At 30.0% G+C, this 27,189-nt stretch overlaps 14 protein-coding genes across 14 annotated transcripts, besides 8 other annotated features; 8 read left to right on the top strand and 6 right to left on the bottom strand.

The window, feature by feature from the left end:
* Positions 1–522: 522 nt before the first annotated feature.
* Positions 523–1,728, top strand: TVAGG3_0289170 (C2 domain (calcium/lipid-binding domain, CaLB) family; the record flags this gene model as incomplete). The annotated part of the gene is made up of 1 exon (XM_001578877.1): positions 536–1,675. The coding sequence occupies one exon, from the start codon at positions 536–538 to the stop codon at positions 1,673–1,675; it is 1,140 nt and encodes a 379-aa protein (XP_001578927.1).
* Positions 1,729–2,085: 357 nt separating this feature from the next.
* Positions 2,086–3,933, bottom strand: TVAGG3_0289160 (Ankyrin repeat family; the record flags this gene model as incomplete). Its single annotated transcript, XM_001578876.1, has 1 exon — positions 2,086–3,933. The coding sequence occupies one exon, from the start codon at positions 3,931–3,933 to the stop codon at positions 2,086–2,088; it is 1,848 nt and encodes a 615-aa protein (XP_001578926.1).
* Positions 3,934–4,174: 241 nt separating this feature from the next.
* Positions 4,175–5,473, top strand: TVAGG3_0289150 (Mediator complex, subunit Med14 family; the record flags this gene model as incomplete). The annotated part of the gene is made up of 1 exon (XM_001578875.1): positions 4,175–5,473. The coding sequence occupies one exon, from the start codon at positions 4,175–4,177 to the stop codon at positions 5,471–5,473; it is 1,299 nt and encodes a 432-aa protein (XP_001578925.1).
* A 171-nt stretch (positions 5,474–5,644) lies between these two features.
* On the bottom strand, positions 5,645–7,401 carry TVAGG3_0289140 (ribonuclease inhibitor domain-containing protein; the record flags this gene model as incomplete). Its single annotated transcript, XM_001578874.1, has 1 exon — positions 6,367–7,332. One exon carries the CDS (start codon positions 7,330–7,332, stop codon positions 6,367–6,369), a length of 966 nt encoding a protein of 321 aa, XP_001578924.1.
* Positions 7,402–7,528: 127 nt separating this feature from the next.
* Positions 7,529–8,539, bottom strand: TVAGG3_0289130 (uncharacterized protein; the record flags this gene model as incomplete). Its single annotated transcript, XM_001578873.1, has 1 exon — positions 7,562–8,155. The coding sequence occupies one exon, from the start codon at positions 8,153–8,155 to the stop codon at positions 7,562–7,564; it is 594 nt and encodes a 197-aa protein (XP_001578923.1).
* Positions 8,540–10,376: 1,837 nt separating this feature from the next.
* Positions 10,377–10,408: a mobile genetic element.
* Positions 10,377–10,408: a terminal%2Cinverted (terminal inverted repeat of tvBac_53III transposon ID:TVAGG3_0289120).
* Positions 10,409–11,775: 1,367 nt separating this feature from the next.
* TVAGG3_0289110 (transcription initiation from RNA polymerase II promoter) lies at positions 11,776–13,397 on the bottom strand (the record flags this gene model as incomplete). Its single annotated transcript, XM_001578872.2, has 1 exon — positions 11,815–13,254. One exon carries the CDS (start codon positions 13,252–13,254, stop codon positions 11,815–11,817), a length of 1,440 nt encoding a protein of 479 aa, XP_001578922.1.
* A 204-nt stretch (positions 13,398–13,601) lies between these two features.
* TVAGG3_0289100 (assembly abnormal protein 6-related family) lies at positions 13,602–14,413 on the bottom strand (the record flags this gene model as incomplete). Its single annotated transcript, XM_001578871.1, has 1 exon — positions 13,651–14,373. One exon carries the CDS (start codon positions 14,371–14,373, stop codon positions 13,651–13,653), a length of 723 nt encoding a protein of 240 aa, XP_001578921.1.
* Positions 14,414–15,750: 1,337 nt separating this feature from the next.
* Positions 15,751–15,911: a mobile genetic element.
* A 424-nt stretch (positions 15,912–16,335) lies between these two features.
* Positions 16,336–16,380: a mobile genetic element.
* Positions 16,336–16,380: a terminal%2Cinverted (terminal inverted repeat of LTR141 transposon ID:TVAGG3_0289080).
* A 1-nt stretch (position 16,381) lies between these two features.
* Positions 16,382–17,309: a mobile genetic element.
* Positions 17,310–17,328: 19 nt separating this feature from the next.
* Positions 17,329–17,373: a mobile genetic element.
* Positions 17,329–17,373: a terminal%2Cinverted (terminal inverted repeat of LTR141 transposon ID:TVAGG3_0289060).
* Positions 17,374–17,607: 234 nt separating this feature from the next.
* Positions 17,608–18,492, top strand: TVAGG3_0289050 (uncharacterized protein; the record flags this gene model as incomplete). Its single annotated transcript, XM_051229090.1, has 1 exon — positions 17,608–18,492. One exon carries the CDS (start codon positions 17,608–17,610, stop codon positions 18,490–18,492), a length of 885 nt encoding a protein of 294 aa, XP_051098820.1.
* A 6-nt stretch (positions 18,493–18,498) lies between these two features.
* On the top strand, positions 18,499–19,638 carry TVAGG3_0289040 (uncharacterized protein; the record flags this gene model as incomplete). The annotated part of the gene is made up of 1 exon (XM_051229089.1): positions 18,499–19,638. One exon carries the CDS (start codon positions 18,499–18,501, stop codon positions 19,636–19,638), a length of 1,140 nt encoding a protein of 379 aa, XP_051098819.1.
* A 2,257-nt stretch (positions 19,639–21,895) lies between these two features.
* Positions 21,896–24,142, bottom strand: TVAGG3_0289030 (uncharacterized protein; the record flags this gene model as incomplete). Its single annotated transcript, XM_001578870.1, has 1 exon — positions 21,896–24,142. The coding sequence occupies one exon, from the start codon at positions 24,140–24,142 to the stop codon at positions 21,896–21,898; it is 2,247 nt and encodes a 748-aa protein (XP_001578920.1).
* A 22-nt stretch (positions 24,143–24,164) lies between these two features.
* On the top strand, positions 24,165–25,337 carry TVAGG3_0289020 (uncharacterized protein; the record flags this gene model as incomplete). The annotated part of the gene is made up of 1 exon (XM_051229088.1): positions 24,165–25,337. One exon carries the CDS (start codon positions 24,165–24,167, stop codon positions 25,335–25,337), a length of 1,173 nt encoding a protein of 390 aa, XP_051098818.1.
* Positions 25,338–25,359: 22 nt separating this feature from the next.
* Positions 25,360–25,752, top strand: TVAGG3_0289010 (uncharacterized protein; the record flags this gene model as incomplete). Its single annotated transcript, XM_001578869.1, has 1 exon — positions 25,360–25,752. The coding sequence occupies one exon, from the start codon at positions 25,360–25,362 to the stop codon at positions 25,750–25,752; it is 393 nt and encodes a 130-aa protein (XP_001578919.1).
* Positions 25,753–25,782: 30 nt separating this feature from the next.
* On the top strand, positions 25,783–25,989 carry TVAGG3_0289000 (uncharacterized protein; the record flags this gene model as incomplete). Its single annotated transcript, XM_001578868.1, has 1 exon — positions 25,783–25,989. The coding sequence occupies one exon, from the start codon at positions 25,783–25,785 to the stop codon at positions 25,987–25,989; it is 207 nt and encodes a 68-aa protein (XP_001578918.1).
* Positions 25,990–26,300: 311 nt separating this feature from the next.
* Positions 26,301–27,113, top strand: TVAGG3_0288990 (uncharacterized protein; the record flags this gene model as incomplete). The annotated part of the gene is made up of 1 exon (XM_051229087.1): positions 26,301–27,113. The coding sequence occupies one exon, from the start codon at positions 26,301–26,303 to the stop codon at positions 27,111–27,113; it is 813 nt and encodes a 270-aa protein (XP_051098817.1).
* Positions 27,114–27,189: the final 76 nt, after the last annotated feature.

Genomic DNA, 27,189 nt, shown 5'->3' with positions numbered 1-27,189 from the left:
TGAGGTGCCAGATTGGAACTAGTAACCAAAAAGTTTGAATTCTTATATTGAAAGAATTAACTATTTTTATAGATTTATATAGATTTATATTTTCACATATATATCGCAAGACTGTCTAACACTCCTTGGCATAGGTTTTTGTATTGAATATCAACTCATCAGATATTTCTTGTTAAATCTCTTGATTTCGAACTTCTATTTGTATTTCATAAACACATTGATCTTATCGAGAAGTATTTACCATATTGATATCTTATTCAAAAAAATTCAGTATTATTTCTTTGATTTCAGACCACATTTTCGGTGGGTTAATGTTTGAATTCAACTTATGCTTCATTTTACAGTATAAATGGCCACTGATAATAAATTGATTTTGTAAAGTTGTAATCAAGTTGCCGTTTTGTAAAAAAATTGAATGCAAAAATCTTTTTCTAAAATTTAATGTTTCCTGATCTTATTACAATATTTCTAATAAATTTTCATTAGATAAATTTATTTTTTTCTGAACAATCGATAATAACTATTTTTTTTACAGATGGCATTGAACATCTCAATTACTGAAGCAGTTGATATTAAGAAGCAAGACCCACTTGCCAAGCTTAATGCATCGATAAAAATTCAAATAGAAGGAAGTGATGAAGTCGCACAAACAAGGACAATCAAAAATACATTAGGCCCAAGGTGGTATGATGTTGTTGTATTACATACAACTGAACCAACAGACAAGAAACTTACAATTCAACTCTTAGATGATGATGAAGTTTTTGCAGAATGCGAAATCACTTTAACACCAGAAGTTCTTGGATCTCTCTTACCAAATATGTACCAAATGAATGTTGTTAACGAGGAAAATCCTTGCAAGCCTCGTATAAGACTTTCATTTAAATATGATGATATAGAAGAGGAAGATACAAAGGAAAATGCAGTTCAAGAGGATGATTTAGTTGATCCAGAAGAGAACCAGAACAAGAATGATGAAGAAGGCCTTCCAGAAAACCCAGAAGAAGAATCTCAAAAAGAAACTCCAGAAGAGGAAGAAAAGCACGAAGAAGAGGAGAAACATGAGGAAGAGAAGCATGAAGAAGAAGAAAACAAGGTGGAAAATAAGGAAGAAGAAGAAATCCACGAAAAGGCCCCAGAAGAAGAGGAAAAGCACGAAGAAGAAGAGAAACATGAGGAACCAAAGCAAGAGGAGGAAGAAGAAAAGCATGAAACTGAAAAACACGAAGAAGAAGAGCAAAATAAGGAAAATTCAGAGGAACATAAAGAAGAAGAGGAAAACAAGGAAGAGCATCATGAAGAGGAAGAGGAGGAAGAGAATAATCAAGAGGAACAAAACAGTTTCGATCAAACAACAAGAAATTCAAATATTCAGCACAAAACAATCCTCGAAAAATCGCAAGAAAGACTACGTAAAATAGTCGACTTCCATAAATCAAAGGATGATACAGAATCTTTCGATTACGAAAAAATTGACAGCGAAGCTGCAGAAATTGCTACACAAAGGAAGGAATCCCTTCTTAACGCAATCAAGAAGGGATTCTGGGAGACATACGACCAAGATCAGCAGCAACTCCAGGAAAATATCAATACACTTACAACTGAAATCAATGAACTGAAGGGAAGCCAACCAGCAGCAGACCCATCACAAACAACATCACCTGTTTCGAAGTAATCTATAAATTCTTTATTTTTAATTTGTATTTTTTTATTTTGCCAACAGTTGCTATCAAACTATCAATAAAACTTTATCGATTTCGATCAAGTTAACTTATAATATATTTTTATCTCTTAAATTGGCATTTAGGAAACTATGACTTTAATTCGAATTTGATGCAACGCGTGTGAAGCATAAAATTCATGATTAATACGACTATAATCAAGGGATTCTTGGAGATGTGACCTCCAATAACATGGCTAACCTTATATTTATGGGCAAATATAAATGCACTCTAATAATAAGTAAATTAGCATGATTGGTTTTAGTTATTGAAGAAGCACCAGAAAATCAATTCAAGATGATAACAAAAATTCACACTTTGGAATTTAAATAATGAGCAATGATTAAAATATACTGGTATAGTTTTAAAATATTAAAGCTAAAATAAGACCAAACACAAATATAAAGAAAATAACTGCATATCTAATATTTTGGCTTTCAACAAGGTAGAAAAGCGGAAGTAATGGTCGTGGGATTGATTCCAAAATCATAATTTTTAAATCTTTAAATTCTTTGATTCGAGCCATTTTGTAGCAAGTTTCGCCATATTTGTTTTTAATCCAAACAGAAGCATCAATTGACAACAAATATGAAACAAACTCCACATTGTTAAGGAGCACAGAATGCATTAAAACAGTGTATCCTTGAGCATTAACTTCATTTACGTTTGCACCATTTTCAACAAGAATTTTCAAGCATTCTAAACTTGAGCTTTTCAGACATGACATCATCATTTCAACATAACTTCCTGGTTTATAACTAAGACTAAATAATTCTCTCATTATATTAGGAGAATTATATAAAGCAGCCAAATTAAGAAACTGATAAGGATCCAAAAGCTTGTGAGAATTCCAATAATCAGATGAATATTTCAAGTAAATATTCATAAAATCAACATTATCATTACTTGCAATACTTGTCATAAGTTCATTCATTGAATTAACTGTTAGTTTTCCAACTCTATTTTTGAATTTTTCCATGTATTTACTGAAAATTAACTCGAAACATTTCAAACTTCCAATTCTCATTGTTGCTTCAATTGAATCCAATGTAATATCAGCACCATTCTTCAGAAGTAGTTCTATACAACGGTAACTTCCCTCTAAACATGCATAATTTATACAATTTTGATCTAATGCAACTTTTTTATCTTTTTTGATAATTTCTGACAAAATTTCAAAATTATCATATTTCGCACAAACAACGGCACCATTCACGTAAGATCTGAAGCCAAAGTTTTTAAAGAATAATTTGAAGAGATGCATTGATCCACCTTTGCATATTCCAATGAAAATATTCTGCAAAGTATCAAAATTCAACATTGTCTTTTTTTGAATTATTCGAAGCATCATTTCGAAAGCGAAACAATTCGAACTTAATCCCGCAAACTGCAAATAAGTAAGATAATCAAATGCGTACTTACTATATGCATAACAAAATGCCTTCGTGTTACCGTATTCCAATGCATCGCCTGGATCAATTGCTTGATCAAAATTTTCAATTAAAAATTGCATTATATCTGTTCTATGACTAATGATTGCTGCTTTCATGGCTTTCGATGTGTTAGTAACTGTCTGCATAACGATTCTAATAATCTCTAAGTTGCCACCGAGAACTGCGTTATACAATGTTTCTTCATTTATCAAAGTATGATTCATATAAATGAACTTGAAAATGGCTGGAGCATTAAATCTCGCTGCTGCATTGATTAAAGAGAGTTCTCCTGGACATAATGGTCTGAGATTGAAGTCATCACTAATGCTGAATTGATCATTACTTATTGCATGATATAAACTGTCGAAATCATCATCAAAAATCATTCTTTGTTTTTTATCTGAATAAATTTCAAGAGTTTCTTCTAAAGTGAGTGAGCATGATGTTCTTATCTGATAATCAAACGTCTTCTCTAGATAAAGATAGTGCTCGAAGAGATATTTCGCTTTATTATATGGAGCAATTCCATAAACTGCTTGATACATGCGACCATATTCAACAATGAGTCTTGGATTATTTAAAAATGCATTTGAGATTGATTCTAAAATATAAATTCCCATTCTAACATTAGTTCGAAGGAATGTTAAGATTTTTTCTATGTAATAATCAAGATATTCTGGGTTCATGTACCATATATCATTCTCAATATCACTAAGGATATCAAAATTTTCATTGATAGTGGCTTCATCCAAGCTGATGTAAATTTCTTCGTCAGACATTATAAGAAATGGAAAATATCTTAATAAGAAATGAACTTAAAAGAAGAAATGATCTAATTAGCATAGGATATAGTGAGATTACTTGATAATTTCACTAAAAATTCATTTGTTTTATCATTATTTTTAATATTTTATTGGATAAATGTGATCTGTGTCAGATAGATATTCTTGATATTATGTTTTGATTAATTTTTGTGTATGAACATTTTTCTCTCAGCGGTTTTTCCATTCAAATTTTAAAATGACTGAAAACAAAGGAAACGAGTTAGAACTTGGGGATTTATCACCATATCCACTCCATGATGTTGTCGCTCACTTTGTTTCACGATCATTTTCTGCATTAACAAACACTTTGGAAGTAAACAGCGAAGATACAGTTCATAATCTTGAATTAATGCGTGTTCTTAACACAATTTTCGTAAATGCAACAAAAGTTCTTATGCTATTCAGATGGAATAATATCTATCCTCAATCTTCAGATATTTGCAACTATTTGATGGCGACAAGAGCACAAGCAAAGTTCATCCAAGATTACTTGACAAACATGCTTAGATTGTATAACAGTGAAATGGACCGTCTAAAGACTCCTATGTACGATGTAATGGGTGCAATCGATGTTATCGTTGGGAGAGGCTATTCAAGACTTCCATTGATGATCTATCCACCTTTGGCAATTCCTAAGTATGAAAAAGATCCTCAAGGAATGCTTAATCTCATAAAAGATAAACTTATCACTTATCTTACTTCGCAGACACTTCCAATGCATTCCCGTGTAACATTCGAAAATGGTGTAGCCAAAATACACGTTCCAAATCAATATAATTTATATCTTTCATACACAGATTTCGATAAAGAGCCAAAAGTCTCTAAAATCGATATCCTTCTTCACGGCTTCATGAAATTAGAGGAAGGCGTTAAATATGCAGATAAGAGAGGCGTTTCTTTTATCGATCCTTCTGTTGTTCAAGATATGATCAACGCAATCAACAAAATCTTAGAAACCACACAAAGCCATGGCTTCGATCTTGTTAACAAAACAATGTACAGCTTCTGCGTTGCATTTGAAATGCAGCGTTTGGTTATTGAAGCAAAAAGAATCCGATCTCAAATCCAAGGCTTCAACAGAGCCCAAAACAGACTTTCTCTCGTCATATTCAAGACACAGACAGTGATTACCATTACGAAAGAGCTCTCCGCCCTTCCAATTGAACTTGATGGCGAAAAGATCGGAGACGCTTTCGGAAAATCCATCGACCATATCATAGAAGAATGCAAGATTCGTATCGCTAATTCTTTCCTACGTTCTATAGCCCACGAAATGCCAAACAGCACGATTTCTATCGATGACCGAATTCCTGTCTTACATTACGAAGGAACCGAAATTTACATCGATAAGTGGTCGGGTAATTACGTGGTCCGAAACTATCCGGAGCTTTCTGCAGCTCTTAACGAAGGAAATGTACCTTATGTCGTTCAGGAACTTGATAAGATCAGAAAGAATGAAGTGTTCCTGAATCAGTCATTTACTGAACCATGGTAACCATATTCTTTTTATTATTTGTTTTATTATATTTTTAAAAAATAGATATTAGATTAAATTTTGTAAGTTTTTCATACAAATTTACTATAAACAACTTCAAACATGATCGAATTATCTTTGAATTGTGATAAATAAACAAATATGAAAATTATTTTTTTATATATATATAGTGTTTAAGTGGGGAACTTTGATATTTTTTCCACACCATAGTAGTTTCACTTTTTACATATGAACTCTATATTGATTCTGGCTAGAAACTAGAGAAATTAAAATTTTTCAATTTTTGGCCCATTAAAAGTACCTTTTTGAAAACTAAAAAATATTTTTATTAATTGCGTGTGATCTTCGACATATATTCATAAAATCAAAGGTAGGTCAACAAAATCGTAACAATGCTTTCTTGATTTTGGTAATGGATTTAGACTATGTAGGTACTCGGTAACTAATAGACGAAAAATGGAAGAAAACTGCAAGAGCGATTTCGAGGAAATATTATTAAAATTAACATTCGATTCTTTGACCTGCAAATAAATATATTTGTACTGTTAATCGGTTTTACAGAATAGATCTTGCGTTGTTGCATATATGTCAACACTGTTTCTGAAATTAATGTAAATACAAAGTAATAAATTACTATGCATGAAGAAAACTTCAATTTCTCTCCACAATTAAGAGAAGTTTGGAGTTTTATTACTGAGAAAAATCGGCTTGAAGTTGTTCATGAAAATTTTTTTTTCTTGCGAAATAACGTATTTTTTGTTGACCTACCTTTATAAAATCAAGTGATTTGGAGTGATTGGCAAAAAAATCTTGTCAATTCTACTATTCCTTTCCATTAAAATACTTTTTTGATTCCTAAATATTTATGTGGCTAATAAAATATACTTTAATTTTTATAAAAGAAGAATGAATGATAGTGAAAAGTGAATGGAAAGATAATTAGAACAATATGTAGTGTAGAGATGGTTTTTGATAGTGATTGTTGTGTAACCAGTGAAGTCTTGAATATAAAAACTGTTATGACTCATTGGTTTGAAACAAGAAGATGATATTTTGTCAACAGATTTAGGATATATGATTGTGTTGATGTTCGTATCATGACTGAGGATATTATCTGAATATTCATATTTGTTGTTATTATTTGTTGTTGAGACAACTGCTGTTTTATTTTCTTTGAAATAAGTTGAATATACATTAGAATAAACATATTTGATATCATTCTTTTGAACAGAAGAATTAGCAAAGTCATCGATTGTTTGAGCCCATGTGATTTGATCTTGCGAATTAACTTTTCGATAAATTATAAATTTTTTTATGACTTTTGGCTTGAAGAGAATACCTTCTATATAAGAAACAGTTTGTGGGAATATTAATTGTTCGATATTTTGTAAACAATCAGTTGCCGAACAAAATATCGTAATTACTCCATAAGGCACTGTGAATATCTTAGAATTCCAATTAGGAGGTATACTAATTATTTTTGTCATGTCTCTGGAGTATAATACTCCATCAATAACTTTAAAATTTGCGTGATTTGGATTAATTATATATTTTTCAAGTTTATAATTATATTCAAACGGTCCTAAAGGTTCAACTGTTTTCAACTGAAAAGGTAAGCGTATTTCGGTGATTAGAGAAAAAGTAATAACATTATTTCCTAATTCTTCAATTGAATCTGGAAATTCGATGGTTTCAACATTTGTATAGTTACTGAATATGAAATTGCCAAGTTTCTTAATAGATCCTCTAATTCTGATGTGAACAGCATCATTTTGATGAATTGTTTGAGTACTTTCAACATTTGGGTCATCTGATGTGACTGTAAGGGTTTTAGAAGATTCGTCCCATTGATATTGCATGTTAGCTTACAAAAATAAGATTTCAATTCATAAAAAAATAATTGAATGCTTTTCAAAATTGAATTAATTTCAAATTGAGAAAACAAACGATTATCCATCAAACAGCCTTTTTTGATTTCTTTGCAGACTTATAAGCATTCAAATCAGGCACTCATATTTATTAATTCATATGATTATCCAGAAAACATTAGAATTGTTAATAAAAATAAATCAAAATTTGTTTTTAGTTCTATAAATGAAGAATGAATGATAGTGAAAAGTGAATGGAAAGATAATTAGAACAATATGTAGTGTAGAGATGGTTTTTGATAGTGATTGTTGTGTAACCAGTGAAGTCTTGAATATAAAAACTGTTATGACTCATTGGTTTGAAACAAGAAGATGATATTTTGTCAACAGATTTAGGATATATGATTGTGTTGATGTTCGTATCATGACTGAGGATATTATCTGAATATTCATATTTGTTGTTATTATTTGTTGTCGAGACAACTGCTGTTTTATTTTCTTCGAAAGAAGTTGAATATACATTAGAATAAACATATTTGATATCATTCTTTTGAACAGGAGAATCTGCAAAGTCATATTTTGTGTTATCCCATATGATTGATTCTGGTGAATTTTCACCTCTATAGATAAAGAGATTTTTGATTGATTTTGGACGATATAAAATGCCTGCTATATGAGATATTGTTTGAGGAAATATTAATTGCTCAATATTTTGTAAACAATCAGTTGCTGCATGATATATCGTAGTTACTCCATATGGGACTGTAAATATCTTTGATTGCCAATTTGGTGGTATATTAACTATTTGTGTCATGTCTTTGGAGTACAAAACTCCATCGATTACTTTAAAATTTGGATGATTTTCATTGATCGTATATTTTTCAAGTTTATAATTATATTCAAATGGACCTTCAATATTAAATGTTTTCAGCTGAAATGGTATATGAATTTCTGTAATTTGTGAATAAGATAAAATATTATTCCCGAATTCTTCAATCAATTCGGGAACTTCAAATGTTTCGACTTTAGAATAATTCTCAAATGCAGCATCGTCTATTATTTTAGCCGGACCTTGAATTTTAATGTGAATTGCATCATTTTGATGCTTTGTTTGACCTCTTGCAATAGGTGAGCCATCTGATATGATGGTGAGAGTTTTTGTTGATTCACTCCATTTGTACTCCGTATTAGATTACAACAATGAGAATTCAATACATGTAAAGTAAATTGAAATCTATTCAAATTTGAGATGACCTAAAATTTTTCATCATAATTTAGAGGCAATCAACCCTCGTTTGAAATATTGACACTGGAATCTCTATTACTAAAGTATTGATTCATACTTTTATTAATAATAACTCAAAATCAATCCAAATTAATTTTTATTATCATAATCGAATAATAAAATATGAATATTCAACGTTCATTTTGAATTATTCTTCGACCATCGACATTTGACAACTTGGAATTCTTCAAGACCAAGTTCTCGCCGTGAATATTTCAAAGTTTGATAATATTTTCCTGTTTCGTAAATAATCCATGGGGTGACACCTAAATCGTTAATAGGAATCCATTGATCTCTGAATATGAAATCATCTGTGTATTTCATACCTTTCCCAAGTTTTTCGATTGCCTTCACGACTTCTTCACTTGCATCATGTAATATTGCATAATCATGAACAATTCCCTCGATTATGCATCCATTTTTGTTTGCTTGATCATAATACATTGATTGAAATTTATCACATCTATAATATAAGAGAAATTCGCTCATTGCAAACTTTCCTAAAAGTGTAATATCATCATCCTTTAATGTATAGAATCTGTTGAAACGTAACAAATCTTGAATGACTAAAGGACGATATCCTTCGAAAACAACACACTTTGGAATATCTTTTACTTGACTCACAAAATAATCAATGACAATCTCGTCTACTTCAATGTTTAAAGTCTGGAATGGACTATAACCTGGAAGATTTTCGTTAACTTTGATCCAACTAGGATATTTCTTTGGCAAATCCTTAGGACTTTTGAACTCTTTGTTTCCTAGGAAATATTTATTGAAATTTCAGGTGTCTTCGCTTGTTATCATTTTTTTTATTCTTTGAATTGATTGTCCCCTTTCAAAAATAAATTTTGAGAACGTTCCAGTCATATCATTTATTTTAAATTTGAAGTTAAAATTAATTTTTTTATTTACTTTGCAAACAAATGTCATAGAAGCATGGTTCATATTTTTTTGGCTTCTTAAGATGTTGTAATAATGTGGCAAAAATTGATAAATGAAGAATGAATGATAATGAAAAGTGAATGGAAAGATAATTAGAACAATATGTAGTGTAGAGATGGTTTTTGATAGTGATTGTTGTGTAACCAGTGAAGTCTTGAATATAAAAACTGTTATGACTCATTGGTTTGAAACAAGAAGATGATATTTTGTCAACAGATTTAGGATATATGATTGTGTTGATGTTCGTATCATGACTGAGGATATTATCTGAATATTCATATTTGTTGTTATTATTTGTTGTTGAGACAACTGCTGTTTTATTTTCTTCGAAAGAAGTTGAATATACATTAGAATAAACATATTTGATATCATTCTTTCCAATTTGAGCAATTCCCATAAGAGTAACATTATCATTGTTTAAAACATAGAATCTGTTCAATATTAATAAATTTCATTGATTATTAATCTAAATCTTTGATGATACTTGTAAAATTATAAAATATTGAATTGCATTCTCATTAACATCAATGTTTAAAAGCTGGAATGGACCATAGAAATAGCTTTGGTCCCATATATGTATACCATTGGTATATCAATAGGAATTTTGAGCTCTTAATTCCCTATATTATGTTTTTTTTTAATGCTTCAAAAGACGTTCAAATTATAGGTTATTTGAAGATCTGATTTAATATTATGACTTGATATAGATTGATCATATAAAATAATAAAATGAAAAAGAAAAAAATATGTTTCTTTTGCGGTGAAATCTATCGCACATACTCGTGTTGTCAAAAAAAAAATTGATAGAATGTCAGAAAATGGTAATTGCACCCTTAATTGATAGTTTTCTTATGAAAAAATCTCCTCAATATTGATTGTATGAATTATTAATACTTCCGACTTGTTTTAAAAGAAGTTTTCTTAGTCTGATGAATCTTGGATAAAACTTTTTATTTGACAGAATTTGAATTGATTTCAAATTGAAAAAGCGAATAGCTACAATTGAATTATGATTGGGATAGTACAACTAAAACTCTTACAATTATATCGGATGGTCCTTCTATTCCTAGTGAGCAAACACAACATAGAAATGATGCAATTCATATTAAAATTCAAGGCCTGGTTAAAAATATTAAAGAATTAGCATTTGTAGGATATTCAAATGTAGAGACAATTGAATTCCCAGATTCAGTTGAATATTTTGGGAATAATTTGATCACCGAATCAAAAATTAAAACAATTCATGTCCCACTTCAATTAATTACTTTTAGTGCTGGTGGGCCATTCGAATGGAATTCTAAATTTGAAGAATATACTATTAATGAAACTCAACCTAATTTTAAAGTTGTTGATGGAGCTTTATACTCAAAAGACATGAAGAAACTAGTTAACATACCTCCAAATTATCAGTCAAAAATATTTACAGTTCCTTTTGGAGTCACAACCATTCTCCAAGGCGCGACAGATCATTTTCAACAGGTTGAACAGCTTATACTTCCTCAAACAGTAACCTATATTTCATGTATTCTATATAAACCAAAAGCAATCAAAAACTTGACAATTTTTCGAAATTATAAATCAGATCCGTTAGAATGGGAGGATCACAATAATTATAGCTTTTATTTAGCCCCAATAAACATTAATGATACAATATATATTGTTTCTCATCAATATGCAACTTATTTTAAAGGAAACCAATCAGTTTTAATAACTTCAACAGACAATAATCGTTATCATCAATATAAAGACAATACTCTGCATCTTAATACAAATATTAATTCAATTATTTATCCAAAATTAATCCAAAAAGCTGTATCCAATAATCTTTGCTATATTTACTTTTCATTAAGCATATCTTCAGCTTCTCTATCTATATTTACTCTTGTTTAGAATAAATTATTTCTCATTCTATACTTTTTGTTTTTGATATGCATAATGTATATGAAATCTCACTGAATTTAATCATATTATTTATAGTGGCCGGTTCTGGTGGAAAAGTGCTGGGAATATTCCTAATTTTTTTTCCCAAGAACCTTTCCCAGATTTTGGGTTTATCAACCAGAAACGGCTACCATATATTATTATACTTTAATAGTGATTCAAGGATTTGTTAAAATTTTTGCGATATTATTTTAAAAAAACTACTTGTTTCCAATATGATTATTACTAGTTTAACTATTAAAAAGTCGTCTGAATAATAAATAATAGCTTTATTATATAAATTACATTTTAAACAAATATATTTACAAGTCATAAGATACTAAAACATTAAGTTCGTTCATAGTGTTCCTCTTTGCGTCAATGACATTAGCAGAAAGGTTCATAACATCCTTTAAAACAAGATCTCCAGAATTAAAAGTCAAAACTTGGATTTCTCCATTTGTTTCTACGATGAAGACAGAATTTGAGTCCTGGCTGAACTGAATTGACTTAATTTTCTGGATTCCTACAGGTTGATCGGCGATAATTGCGTTTGAGCCGATATTTGCAACGCAAACATTACCATTGTAGTAAGCGACGAACTGTCCATTATCAGAAAACGCAATATTCGTGAACCTTCTCGGGATTTCGATTTGATCTTTGTTCAAAAACAGCCTTTGAGTCATTCCTGTCCTCACATCCCATATCCTTGCTGTTCCATCAGACGAAGTAGTGCCGACTAATGCGCAATTCGGGTGGAATTTTATGGATGAAATCGAATTCAAGTGGCCAACTAAGGATCTGAACATTTTATTGCGACTAGCATCGTATAGAAATGCGCATTGATCACTTCCGATACCGAAAATGCCTCCTTGAGGTGCAAAACATGAACACCAGATACTTGACATTGTTAAATAACCATTTTCAGAGCCATTTTGGCTCCAAACGCTGTAATTTCCTTCGATATCGGTGGAAAGAAGTAGAGATCCGGTAGAAGAAAGTGATAATGAGGTAACTGATGATGAATGATTTCGTAAAATTTGAGATGATCTTTCTTTTCCGTTGAATCTCATGACTTGATTATTTCCAAATGCTGCAAAAACATCTGTTGAGTAATCAGAAACAACAGCTTGTGTTGCATTTGGAATAGTTGTTTGTAAAATTGTGATATCTTTAATTACTGAAGGAGGAGAGAATTTCATGTCAATTGTATGGCTAGGAACAACTTCATACTTAGGAATAAGCTCTACATGAGATGTAATTTGTCTTCTTAAGTCGGAATTTTCTTGAATATTGATAAAGTTTTTAATTAACTCTGCTTCTTCATAGGTAACTTCTATATTCATATTCTGTGTTGAAAATAGGCATGCATTATGTGTAAATACTTTTTCATCCTTTAAAAATCTATTAACAGCTGGTTGTCGTGAATTTGGTATTTGATCTTTGAAGTCTTCAACAAATGCGTTAAGTTCGTCAACATTTCCTTTCTCTTTTAATGCCATAACTGATGTACAAAAAACTGGAACTAAAAGTTGTTGAAGATTTGGTTTGTCTTTATGCACATTAACAAAATCGAGTAATTTCTTATATTTCTTTGACTCTGTTAATGCATTTGGACTAGGATTGGCAATAGAAAAAGTTTTTGGAAAAGACTTAAGAAATTGATTAGATTTCATTAAATCATCCAAAGTTATTCCTCTGGGAATTGTGTTCGGTGGATAGCCAAAGTCGCTTGGATTTTTAACCATATAGGAATAATCCATTGAGTTAGACATCACAATTGTCACTTTTTACTATTTAGTGGCGTGTAGCACAGTATGATTTTTTTTTCCAAACATACTTTCATGCTAATGAACTAAAAATTATCCTAGAATTTACAAAGGGATGATCAAATAATATTTCTCGGAATCAAACGGAAGTAATATTATGAGATCTTGCAATTTATTACTATATTTTTCATATGTCAAGCATAATAGAGACAATTTTTGTAGATATATTTGTTGTGTATGAGGTTTTCTCTTTTGCTTTTACAGTGTTTCCTCTCCAGCCTTTAATTTCAAAAATTGCTCAATTTATCGATTTCAATTTCGAATCAAAAAGAATTCAAATATTTAATTTCCAACATTTCATATCAATAGTTTATTCAAAAATAGTTCGTTTTATTTAGAAAGCTTTGGCGAGCGAGGAGATTTTGGCGATTTTGGAGATCCAGGGATGCCAGAACTCTTATAAGAATCTGTAAAACCAGGAGATTCTTCTGTGGGGACATAAATTGCCTTCTGGGAAATATGATCAAACATTGTGTAATTCTTCTTATGAACTTCATGAAGGAAGATTTCTAACTCTCTATTCTTAAGTTCTAGAAGTTCTTTTATTTCATTAAACTTTCTCTGAGCGTAAATAAACTGATGATTCTTTGATGCGTTAGTGAAATCTAATGAGAAGATTTTAACAGCTCTGAGTTCTAAAACATCGAAGAATGAAAGGGTTCCACCTTTTTCTGATGCTTTAAAATCAACTTTCGTAGCATTATTGTGATTAATGTTATTTTCGAACATTGATATGATTGCATCAAGTAATTGCTCGAAATCGATTGTAAGAGAGTTCTCTTTTGCTATTTTCTGGAACTTTTTGAAGTCGACCTTACATTTCATTAAGAAAAAGATATCATCATACTTGTGCATTTCGAGTTCTATCGTGTTTAAAGTCTTTTTGTTCATAATTTTGAAAACTTTGAAGCGAAAAACGATTTCTTTATCTGTTAAAGTTAAATCTTTATCAAAAATTAATTTGCTATCAAGTTTCTCTAGTGGTATTTCTTCTCCTTGCTGTTGGTTATCATCTTGATTTATTTGGTTTGTGTCATTTTTGGCCTCAGACATTAAAATATTTTTCAGTTTACACAAAAAGTGACGAAACGCATTACGTTTTACATTCTGGAGAAAAGTAAAAAAATCTTTGTTGTGCATGAAAACCCGGTTCACTTCACTTCTGACAAAAAGTGACAAGTTTACATGACAAAAATATATAGGGTATTTTTTTAAAAAGTAGTTATCTTTATATATAAAATATACATGGCACGATGGCGCTACTTTTTTGGCGCCAGCGGCGCCGCCCGCGCCTCCGGTGGCTCCCACTGGTGGGGAGGAGACGATAGAAAAAGATATAAATTTTACTAAAAAAATTGAATTTTGGAAATTCTTTTGATTTTTTTGAATGATTTACGAAGAGATTGAACACATTTTGTACTATGAAATATCGTTATTAATAAATTTACTTCTTAAACATCTATTAAAATCGCAATTTTGAATATTTTTATGATTTTTTTAACCCGATCACTTGCGCCCGCGCCCACTGGGAGTGGCGCTTGTAAAGTATTCAAAAATCAATGTAAACATTTCAATTTTTGCTCCCACCTCCCATTGGGAGGGGGGCATATATCTTGTAGCGTTCAAGTTCAAGTGATGAAAGTGCATAAGAAAGCTCCTTAATCATACCGATAGAAACAGCATTAGGGGCGCCAAATGGCGCTCGGTGATGTTTCCCATAAAAGCTTAATTTCAGGTATCCATAATCATAACCTGTCAGACGCAATAATTCATTAGCACACAATCATCGTTTCTCAATCAAGAAACGAAACGCACGATTGATTATGCTGGCCATTAAATTTTCATATCAAATAATTTACTACTTCAAGAAAAATTAAAGACTATCATCAACCAAAGCTTAAAATTCTCAGTGTTTACAACTCTCATACTTCGAATATGCATATTTCCAAAATAGCATGAAAATTTTTTTCATTTGAGCTCATTTTCTTTTGTTCTATTAACTAATACATGCAGTACAAGCTTGTTATACGTATACTTAATAAGTAAGGTCTTAAGGGAAATAATAAAAAACAATTTTGCTATTAATTATATTAAACAATATTTATTTGTAATTTCGTGATAATTATATTTCTTATTACAAAGTAAAGGTATTTGATATAATGTTTGCCTTACAAAAATGTTTCCTTTGTCGTGCCACCATAGGTATTCTATTTTGTCACTTTTTGCGCCCACCGTGCCATGTATAATATAAAAATAAAACTTTTGATATATTTGAGTAAATGATTTATTAATTTATTTATTTATTTTTTTTAAATCAAATCATATAAATATATATATATATAATAGTGAAATAGAACAAGAGATAATTATTGATGATTAAATTGTAGACGAGGATAAAAGTTTAGATAAATTAATAAAATTAGTGTGGAATCAGACAAATTTCGGGTTGTTTGGGAAGGAATTGTTGGCTATGATGTACTGATTCATGATCAGTACATCATAGCCAACAATTCCTTATACAAAGTTCAAAAACTTGGGTGCAATCAGAACTGATTGCACCCAAGTTTTTGAACTTTCCATTAACAATTGTTCAATCACATTTATACAACCCAAATCTATACCAATCATACTCTTATTCATACATCATATTTTAAAAACTTTTTTGCAATATGATGTTATTGCAACAAATTTTTTTCTTTTCTACTTCCAATTAGCACCTTAAAAACATTAGACACAATCACTGGCTCATATGCTCCTATTCTGAATCTAACACTATGCAAATTTATACAATTTCTCCACAAATCTTACATTCATTTTAATTTCAACGACCATTATTACCACAAAGAATCTTACCTTCCCCTACAAAATCTAACTATCTATCAATTTAAAAAATGTTACAAAATATTAAATGAATTTTTTTTCTATACGTAATTTAAAGTTCTTAAACTCTCAGCATCAGAATATCCTTACATAGCTTAGCTATATATCGTATTACTTTATGAATAAAAAAATTATTTAAATTATAATAAAATGTTTATTCGTATTTTTACTTTATTTTTAGTTACGAGGCTGTATTTCGAACTCAGGATTTGGGTTTAAGTCCTTTGTCCATTTAGGACCCTGGTCCCAAATTGATTTTGGAGTAGGTTTTCCACCGAAAAGATCTTTAAGAGCTGTATGAACCCATACTGTGTTGTATTCTTCTATTGCGTGAGGTAAAAATTCTCTTATTTCGATAAAATCTGGGCGAGCCGAAAAGATTGTTTGCCAAAAACGTTCTATTTTACCATTTAACTGTGGTGTGTAAGGTTCTGTCCGATGGTGTTGAATGCCATTTACTTGAAGAACGTTTTTGAAGTCCTTTCCTGTAAATTCGCATCCATTATCTGTCAAAAGTTCGTATGGAATAATTTTGATAGAGTCGATAGCATTTTGTAAAGCTTTTGAAGTTGATTTCATTGTTTTATCGGGAAGAATTTCGTAATAAATACAAAAACGAGATCTGTCATCGATAAAGGCAATTAAATGATAAGTATGCTTGGTACCATTTGTCTCTTCTTTGAAGCTTTTTAAATCAGTATGCCATTGCTGATTTACGTATTGGGAAACATACTGATTTGGATGTTCATCAATTTTTTCTGGATCTCGCCGAAATTTGAAAAGATTCTCTTTTTCGTATAATTTAAGCATATCGTGAAATGAAACTGTGTCATCATGTATGTAACTCTCTAAAACTTTTTTATAACCTAGATTGTACTTAGCTTTTATTTCGTGAATGGTTGGTAACAAATCTGTTCTGAGAGGAGTTTCTGGTCTTCCGAGCTTTTTTGGATTTAAACCAAGTTCTTGCCATTTTAATAATAATTTTTTCTACCTATGTGCAAATCTTTTGCAACTTGGTCTGCTGTCTTTTTGCCAATAGAATATTCAAGATATGCCGTAATATAAATCTGATTTTCATTTGGCAGATCCACTTCTTGTCTTTCCATTTTTTTTTGAATCAATTTATACAAATAAACTTATAAAACACAAAATTATTATTTTATAATATAATTCTTAGATAATACATCCGATATGTAAAGTGTCAAAAATGAATTGAACCGAATTTTCATGCATTACACGAACAAAGATTATGATTTCTTAAAGTTCGTGGAAGATTTCCAACACATTCTTGAACGAATGGATGAAGAAAAACAAAAACAAGGTCCTGGAATAACCTTAGTATTTTTATGAATAAAAACCTTATCGTTTAAAAAAGTGTCATTTTTTAATTTGAATTAAATGAGAATGAGTAAGAAAAAAATTCCATTCAGCAAATTAAAGAAAGTCTTTGATTCTTTAAAAGAAATTAAAGAAATTAATGATGAATATTATTCTGACGATCAATCTTACAAACCTTCTAACAACTATTTGAAAAACTTAGCACTTTTCAAGGACATTTTGGATAAAGAATACACTGGCAAAGCAAACAAAAAAGACATTCTTAACTTCTTAGGTGGAACCAATGAAAACGAAATTGAAACCGCGAATCCGCATGTTGACATTAATGATACTGAAGCTGAAATAGAGGAATTAATGAATATTCCTACAGCGCAGATACCATTAAAGAAGTACCATGATGAAAGGTTTCAAGATTTTGTTCAAGAAGTTTCACAGAATTTGTTGAACGGTGAATTTGATGAAAGTTTATCCAAAGAAGGTACAGAATTCGTCAAGAGACATAAATTACAGTTCATGGATTCTAATCTTGATTGTATCGAACTGTTCCATCCATTAGATGAAGTTGATTTCAAGAAAGTTCTTGAAAGCAATCATTACAAAAAGAATTCCAAAAATATTGAAGACAAAGGACTTTACACATTATATTACCTCAACAATGTTTCAGATGTAAAGCAGATCTTAGATTACTTAGATGACATTGCAACAAAAACGAAAGGAACATATAAGATCTTATGTGATTTTGGATTTGTTACTGAAGATTCTGTTACCAAACAATATTCATTAACACCACCAAAAGAAGATGAAGTTGAACGTTCAATCCCATTCACGATCTCAAACATCAAAGACATGAACTCCTATAAACATTACGTTTATGCAAACATTTCTGAGAAGATGGAACAAACACACATGTCATCAAGAATGAAATATTGTGCGATCACTTTTTTCCGCTAATAAAAAATGAGTGATAAAGCTATCATTGCTGGAGGGAAGAAACTCTTTCAGGAATTTTATAACATACCTGATGGAGTTAATCCTGAAACAAGAAGGAAATATTTAAATGACGCAATTGATTCTTATGAAGGTTTCGACATTGCAAAAGAGTCTGAAGCATTATGCAAAAAATTTAAAGTTAATATCGATTACTACTATTGTTCTCCACAAGAAAAGGAAGACATTAATGTTGAAGATGTAGATTTCGAACTTGTTGAAAGTTACATTGTTGATCCAAAATACAAAACAATCAATTTCTTACTAACAAAGAACAAAGACGGACAACTACACACAGATGCCATTACAGATGTTGAAAGATTAGTCGGTTTCAGAGTTTGTCCTTACTGCAAAGAAGAAGTTTACAGTTTAATCGATGATCCAGATAGAAAGAATCAAGCAAGATTTTGGAAACATTGTGAGAAGTGCAAGATGAACGGTGGTAAGTTAATTCAAGATGTTCAATTACAACCAACTCAACAACCTTACGCTCCACACATTACAAAACAAAAGATCTACCAGTTCTTATTAGCTTATGGTTTACAAGATTACTACAAACCAACAAAACACTACATTACATTTGATTTTGAAACATTAGAGACAACAGAGGAGAAATCAATTACTAAATCAACAACTTTAAATGCAGTATTAAAACCATTCATGGTCTCAAGCGTATGCGAAGATGTTACAAAGAACTTTTGTTATGCTACTGATGAAAACTTTATTATCAATCGGATTGATTGGTTATTTGAAAAAGCAAAAGAAGTTAAAGAATTGAACATGAATCAATATGAAGAAGTTTTTAGTAAATTAAAAACAATTGAACAAGAAGAAAAATTTCTAAAACTACTCGAAGACGAATATTCAAATGTAAATGTGATTGGATTTAATTCAAGCAAGTTCGATTTGAATTTAATCTTAAGAGAGTTTAATACTGCACGATGGAAGATTTTGTCAATGCTTGGCTCTTCTTCGCGGTATAAACAAATCACAGTTCATAAGAAAGAATATCCAAATTTGAGATTCATTGATATCAGAAACTTTGTTGCAGGTGGTACATTAGATCAATTTACTCAAGATTTTGGTGATAATGTCAAAAGAGTTAAATAGTTCTTTCCTTATCAAGCAATCACATGGGACAACTGGAAAGAAGAATTATTCAAAACTGAACCATTCACGAAAGAAATGTTTTATTCAAGTTTAACTCAACAAACAATTGCAGATGACGATTATCAAATTTACTTGAACGATTATAAACAATTCAAAAATCGTTTAGACTATTTCATCTATTATTGTAACAAAGATGTTGAAATCATGATCAAACCGATTAATAAAATCATTGATGAAACATTTGTTTATAAAGTTGATATGCTACATAACTTAAGTTTAAGTTCAAATGCATCAATGATAAGATATAGTTTGGCTTACAAAGATTTCAATCCAAGTGAAAAATATCCTGAAGAAGAAAAAGATTCTAATTTCATTTTGTCAAAGAAGTATTGGCAATACAAAGTTGACTGTTATAACAAACAAGATCTAAAGGCAAAAAGAGATATTAAGAATAATGTCACAATTGATGATTTAGATTATTACAGAGATTTGATTTTGAAATCGAAATGTGCATTATGTGGTAAAGCATTCACATATGACAACAAACCAATATTAGATAGAATCGATAATGATTTAGGTCATACAAAAGAGAATTGTCAATTAATGTGTTGTTATTGCAATGTCGTTAAATCAAACAAAGATGAAGAAATAGTAAGATTAAGAGTTAATTTGAGAAACTTTACAATCAAATACAATTTGCCAATGACATTAGATTCAGTTGAAGCATATCACATCTTAAGAAATGGTATCACAGGTGGTTTATCTAATGTTCAACATCGAATTAATATGAAGAATGTTACACATATTAACAAATTAACTTATGACAATTGTAAAGTTTCAAATCATGACACAGATAATGTTATGACACATTTTGTTGGTGTTGATTTCAATTCTTTATATCCTTCATGTTTCTCATCTAATCCTCATCCATTTATCAAATACACTGACCATCTAATGTATATGCCAGGAAGATTAACTAATGTTTTAATTTGTGAATCAACAGCTCAGAAAGCAATGGCATTAGGAATAATTAAGAAGAAACAAGAATTGTTTGTTACAGAAGTTAAAGGTCACATCGATGAGAAATACATTAATGATTACATTAATTTCTTACCAATTATTAGAAACTTAGACATTGTAACAAATGAAGAAACAATTGGTTCATTCATGTACAATTACATGAAAACAAATAATATCCCAGTTGATCAGAAACAGAGAAAGCTAACTCAATTAGCATCTACTCATGGTGAATATATGTCATTTTCAAGTTATTACTTATGGTACCTCATTGACAGATTTCATTTCATAATTGATGATGTTAAATCTATTTTGACATTTGCTAAGAATACTTGCTTCCATGATTTTGCAAATGAATTCATGAGAGTCAGACAAGAAGCAGAGTTGAATGGTAATAAAGGAAAAAGTTTGTTTTGCAAGATTTCATTAAACGGATCTTATGGTTATGATGCAATGAATACTCAAAATTACACGAAGTCAAAGATTATGGAAGAAGACAAAGCAAGAATGGCATGCATGAGTCAAAAGTTTAAGAATATCAGAGAGATTGGTGATAATATTTATCAAGTTATGATGAAAGATAAATATTATCGTTGTGATACATGTTTGCAAGAAGCATTCTTTACATTAGATAATGCTAAATATTGGTATTTAGTTTTCATTTATGACTTCATGTATAAATGCATGGATACAAATAAGTTTCATTTCATTGAAGGAGATACTGATTCAAGTTATTGGGCAATTGCTGGTGATCCTAATTTACCAAACACTCAAGCATTTCAAGCAATCATTATTGACAAAAACTTTTATGACAAGAACATTTACAAATTTGCTCCTTATGATTTCTTCTGTTTTGATCAAAAATATAAACCAAAACTCAAAAATAAAATGGAAGAAAAACAGCATGAGAAAAAATTATTAGGTTTAGCAATTGAGAAACAAGGAGATAACATGATAGCTTTATGTCCTAAATGTTATACTTCATTCAATGGTCATTTGAAAGAAGATGATTTCAAGAGGATTGCAATGAAAATGAAAGGAGTATCCTTGAAACAGAATGAACATTTAACTCCCGAAAACTATTACCAAATATTAAAAGATGGAGTTTCATTTGATGGCAAAAATATAACATTGCAATTAAAAAATGGAATGATGTCAAGATTGTCAATTGCAAAAACTGCATTAACTGGTGCTCACACTAAAGCAGTCTGTTGTGAGAATGGTTGTTGTATGCCATTTATTAGTAAATAGGGAATCCATTTTCATCTAATTGATAACCTGCAGGAACGACAACTTTTCCATCCTGATCAACCCAGTTTTCATCTCCATCTGGTACAAGACCTTGTTGCCATGCATATTCAATAATATTTCCATCATTATCAACCAAATGACCATTTCCATCTCGTCGTCCTTCAGCTTCTTCTCGTTCAATATCCGGTCTATCTTCGACAGGAGTAATTACGTTTCCCCATTCATCAATAATGTCACCAAATTCATTATCATTTTCTCCACCAAATGTTCCATAATGGAGTTCACCATTGTTTTGTTCTATAATGTTTCCATCTTCATCAACTTTATTCCATTCCACATTCTCGCTAATCTGATTCATTCTTATTTTTATTTCATTATCATCAGGTAAATTATTAATTTCCTCAGCTAAATTTACAGCCACATCTGTTCCAACAATGAAATTAGCTGAAATAACTTGTTGAATAAAGAATGTAAATACATCTTTCATATCCTCAGTGATATAAAATGGAAATACTGTTTCACCATAATGTAACTCAATGTAATACATTCCACCATTTGTGAATTGAACTTTCAATGCAAATTGTTCTTCTGAATATTCATCCATTAATACTTTCATCATCTTTTGTGAAGCAACTGAATAATAATGATAGTTGATTACTTCAGTTTTATCATTTGCAAGTAAAAGAGCATAAGATTGTTGTAATGATTTTGCAAAGTTATGTAATGCAATTTCATTGAAAGAAATACCCAGGTATTCACCTTGAACATAACGTTTCTCTTGATCGATTGAACTTAATTTCTTTCGTGCAACTGCTAAATTATTTGCAAACATATTTAGAACGAACTCAACTTGGTTCAGAATTGGTTCATCATTTGAAATTAATCGTTCAAAATATGATTTAATTCTTGTTGCTGTATTGAGATCAATGCTCTTGAATTCAACATCTAAATATTCAATTAATTTCTGTTGTATCGTAGTTAAATGATTGGTGAGTTCATCAATTTTAGATTGAAATGCATCAACATCAATATTAGCATTTTGTTGAACATTTTCTTGTAATTCTTTTACTTCGTCAGCTTTATCCAATAACCATTGGTACAAAGTTTCGAAAATTGTTTTAAGTGAATCATTCACTTGATCATAATCAGCCTTATTGGATAATTTGTTAGTAATTGCTGCACCTTGTTTTGCATTATTATCTATCATATTATTTACAAAATCTTTTAAGTTAGAAAATTCATTTTTAGCAGTTTGTAATGTCACTTCATTTAGATTAAGAATAGGTTGAGCTAATTGAAAAGCATCTGTGTTATTTAAGAAATCAGCATTCTCAAGACTACTCTTAATACTAGCAATTTCACCAGAAAGTTCTTTGTAACCAACAGTGTTTGCGAATTCAAGTAATTGTTCAATAAGTTTCATATCAATATCTTCAACAAATTCTTTTGCAATGTTTTTGAGACCTCTAATTTTATCCAAAATTTCTTCCTTAGCATAACTTGCATAAGTTGTAAGATTCAATCTGTCATTTTTGGTTTGTTCAAATGTGTTGTTATTTCTCTCAAAATCTTCTTGTGATGCACCAACTACTGTTAAAACTTTTGTAATTAATTCAATAATTATATCACTTGTGTTATAAATTTGTAATTCAATCTTGTTAATATATTCTTGTGAAGCATTTTTATTTGCTTCGTTTGCTTTATCAAGTGATTTCAATTTCATGGACATTTCATTAACTTTATGGTTTAATTCTGTATTTTCCTCTGACAGTTTTGTAATTTGAGATTGTAATGCATTCTTTTCAGCTTCAACTTTCTTCAAGTTTGTTACTAAAACCTCACTTTCATTACCTTTACCTAATAATGCATTCTTATATTTATCAAGTTCTGCTTGTAATTCTTGAACTTTCTTTGTGCTTTCATCATTAAGTTTAGTTAATTTATCCATTTCTGCTTTAACATTAGGGTTACTTGATGATTGTGATTGCTGTTTTTGTCTTCCATATCCACCAGTCGTGTCAATACCAGGTGATGATGATTGTTTTAATTGTGCGTTCTCTTCTCTTAAATGTTCTAATTCTTCCTTCAGCTCTTTATAATTTAGTTTTGATTTTACTATTTCAACTGTTTTATTAAAAAACGCGTCATAGTAAGCCATTGCACCCGGTATCTCCTTAAAAAGTCTATATGCTTTTGCAAAATTGCGATCTTCTTGCGTTAATTGCTTCTTAGTCATAATTTTAATCTTATTTAAATTAATGTTAAAAAATGATAAAAGCGAAATTTTTATAGAAGGATCAAAAGAAAATGGGTATCCATATGTTTTGGATTTTCCTGAAAATGAAGAAAATTTAAAATATCCATTTCAAACAGCGTACAAAGTCAAAAAGTATCAAGGCGTTCAACATGGAATTGAAAGAGTAATTTCTGATTCAAAATTAACCCCATTGAAAAAGAAATTTCAAAGACCGACATTTGCATTCACACCTGATACATGGGAAATGGATCATTTACATGGAAGACCTGTTCAAAGCGGTGGAAAAACATTAATGGTTGCATCGTATTTAGTTTTTATAAATGTTAACACCAAATATTTATATTTGTTTCCAGTTCAGTCCAAAGAAGCAATTGAAACATTTAATGTAATAAAGAAATTTACAGAACTTGAGTTTAATCATTTTGGTCATAAAGTTAAACTGATCAAATGTGATGGTGATGCTGGATTTGAAAGTGCAATGCAAATGATAATGATTGAAAAATCAAAATATGAAGATCAAATGGATTATGAACTTGTTCCTGATGAAAATTATATACCAACAAAAAGAAGAGGACGACAAAAAAAGAATGCGGGAATGAAACAAGTTCTTGTTCATAAAGAAATTCAATATCATCCAGTATATGGAGTTAGTTTTCATGTTTCTTCATCAAAATTTACTTATCATAATAAAGTTGTTGATAGTGTTATGAGAACTTTAAGAAATGCGCTCGGACCCAATAGACAAAATTATTGGGATGGTAATCATGATAATTTAATTCAACAATTATGTTATTATTACAATAATACATGGCATAAATCAATCAAGATGACACCATTAGAAATGCATATTCATAGAGATAAAGAATGGGAATTTATCAGAAGAAAAACAGAAAAGTTAAATGAAGTGAAGCAAAGATTATATGAGAATGGTTATTATGTATTTAAACCAGGAGATGAAGTTTTAGTTTATTTAGATACATCAAAGACAAAAGAACTTTTTAAGAAGAGAAGAAGGAATTTTGATCATTTAGGTTTGTTTCAAAGATATCAAGATGGTAATGCAATTGTTCTTGTTACTTTTAGAGAAGATGATGAGATTAATGATGGGGAAGATGAAATTTTAGAAGGTGATGTTGAAGTTGAAGTTCCTCTCTATTTTGTCAAAAAAATTTAAATTTTTATTTATTTTTAAAAATATGAAACCAATTTTGAAAAAGATTGAACAAGTTCCAAAAGAAATAAATGAAGATGATGATGAAAAAGTTGAAACTAAAAAACCTGAAAAGAAATTACAAATAATTAAACCAATTAAAGAATGTACTAATTTTGAAAGTATTGATGAATTTAATGAGTTTTATGAACAAAACAAAGATTTATTTGATGAATTAACAACATGTAAATTAAATAAAATGTTTAAAATAGATGTATTTCGAATAACTAAAATTAAAGGTCAAGTTAGTTTGAAATCCATTCCAGAATCAAGAATTACAAATACAATGAAAATTGAAGAAATAATTCAACGAATACAAACAATTGAAGAAAGAGTTAATATGATTATTGAAGTAATAAATTCAAGATTTAATGTTTAAAATTAATTTTTTAATTTAATTAAAAATATTATGGCTGCAGGAATTTGGAATAAAATTTGGGGTGGAATAAAGAAAGCTGCAAAATGGGTTGGAGATAAAGTTATTAAACCAGTTGCAAATGTTGCAAAACAATACTTACCAGCAATTGGTACTGCCGTAGGTGCTAAATTTGGTGGAGTCAAAGGTGCTCAAATAGGTAATACGGTTGGTGGTATTGTTCAGGGAATGATTAAGTGATGAAAAAAATTAAAATTATTTTTGTATTATTTCTTTAATATTGGATCAATTCTATTTACATTCTGATATGATTGTTTTTGTTGAATTGGTGGTATTAATACATCTTTAATCAAACTTCCTTTATCAATTGGTTTAGCTGCTGGTAGTCCACATATAGGTCCTTGTTTTATTTGTACTGGTTTTGAAAAGTACCCTTTAATTTCTCTACCAACTTGCTTAAGTCCATCCCAAAATTTTTTGAAGATTCCTGCTGCCATAACTTTTATATTTAATTTAAATAAAAACTTTATTTTTTTAATCATTATAAAAATATGTCAGGTGCTTATTTGAGAAATGAAGGATACAATCCAGTCGATGGAAATGTTTTCGAATCTTTCAAGAAAATGAATGAAATCTTCTCTGCAAATGATGGTCGTCGTTATTACCGTGAGTTAGAAAATACTTGCTATGATAGTGATGCTCCATATGATTTTGAAAAACAAACACATATGAGATTAACAAAATCTGAACATGATATTAACTGTTTAGGTGAAGCTTATTTCAAACGTCATGTTAGGATAAAAATAAAATCAAGTGTTATCTTTCCAGATGATTCAGTATTTACAACTGATAAGACAAATGATAATGATGAAAAATATCTTAATTGTAATAGAATATTTATTGGATTTAAGTCAAGTAATCAAATTTTTAGACAATTAGAAGTTGAGACAGATAGAGTAGATACAGGATATTTGCAAATGGAAATGGTTAAAGAAGGTTTTGCATATGTTACATATAAACCAAAGTCGGAAAGAAAGACTAAGAAATTTGTCCATAGTTTATATAATAATGTTCAGAAAATGGACAATTCAGTATGTGGGGTATATTTCAATCCAAATGATGGTCAATGGTTGAAAGATGCTAAGGATGAAAGGTATTTAGAATTTGATATGATCATTCCATTAAATGACTTATTAGCATTCCAGGCTTTTGATGATTACCCAAAGAGTTTTGGTGATATAATTCTTAAATATTATAACACACCTCATTCAATGGTTTATTGTCAAGTTGATCCAGCGAGAGCTGCTGATATTCAATATGTTTGTTATGATGAGATGAAAATGAAGATTATCAAGCTGTTTTAACAACAGATTTTGGTAAAGCTTATACAAGAGAATTTCAACAAATTGGTGAACCAACTACTTTATTAAAGGGTGTGAA

Source organism: Trichomonas vaginalis, chromosome V, assembly GCF_026262505.1.
Source record: "Trichomonas vaginalis G3 chromosome V, whole genome shotgun sequence".
NCBI classification, from domain to species: Eukaryota; Parabasalia; order Trichomonadida; family Trichomonadidae; genus Trichomonas; species Trichomonas vaginalis.
Note: the sequence above shows the minus strand (reverse complement) of the source record. Positions and strands in the feature narration are given on the sequence as shown.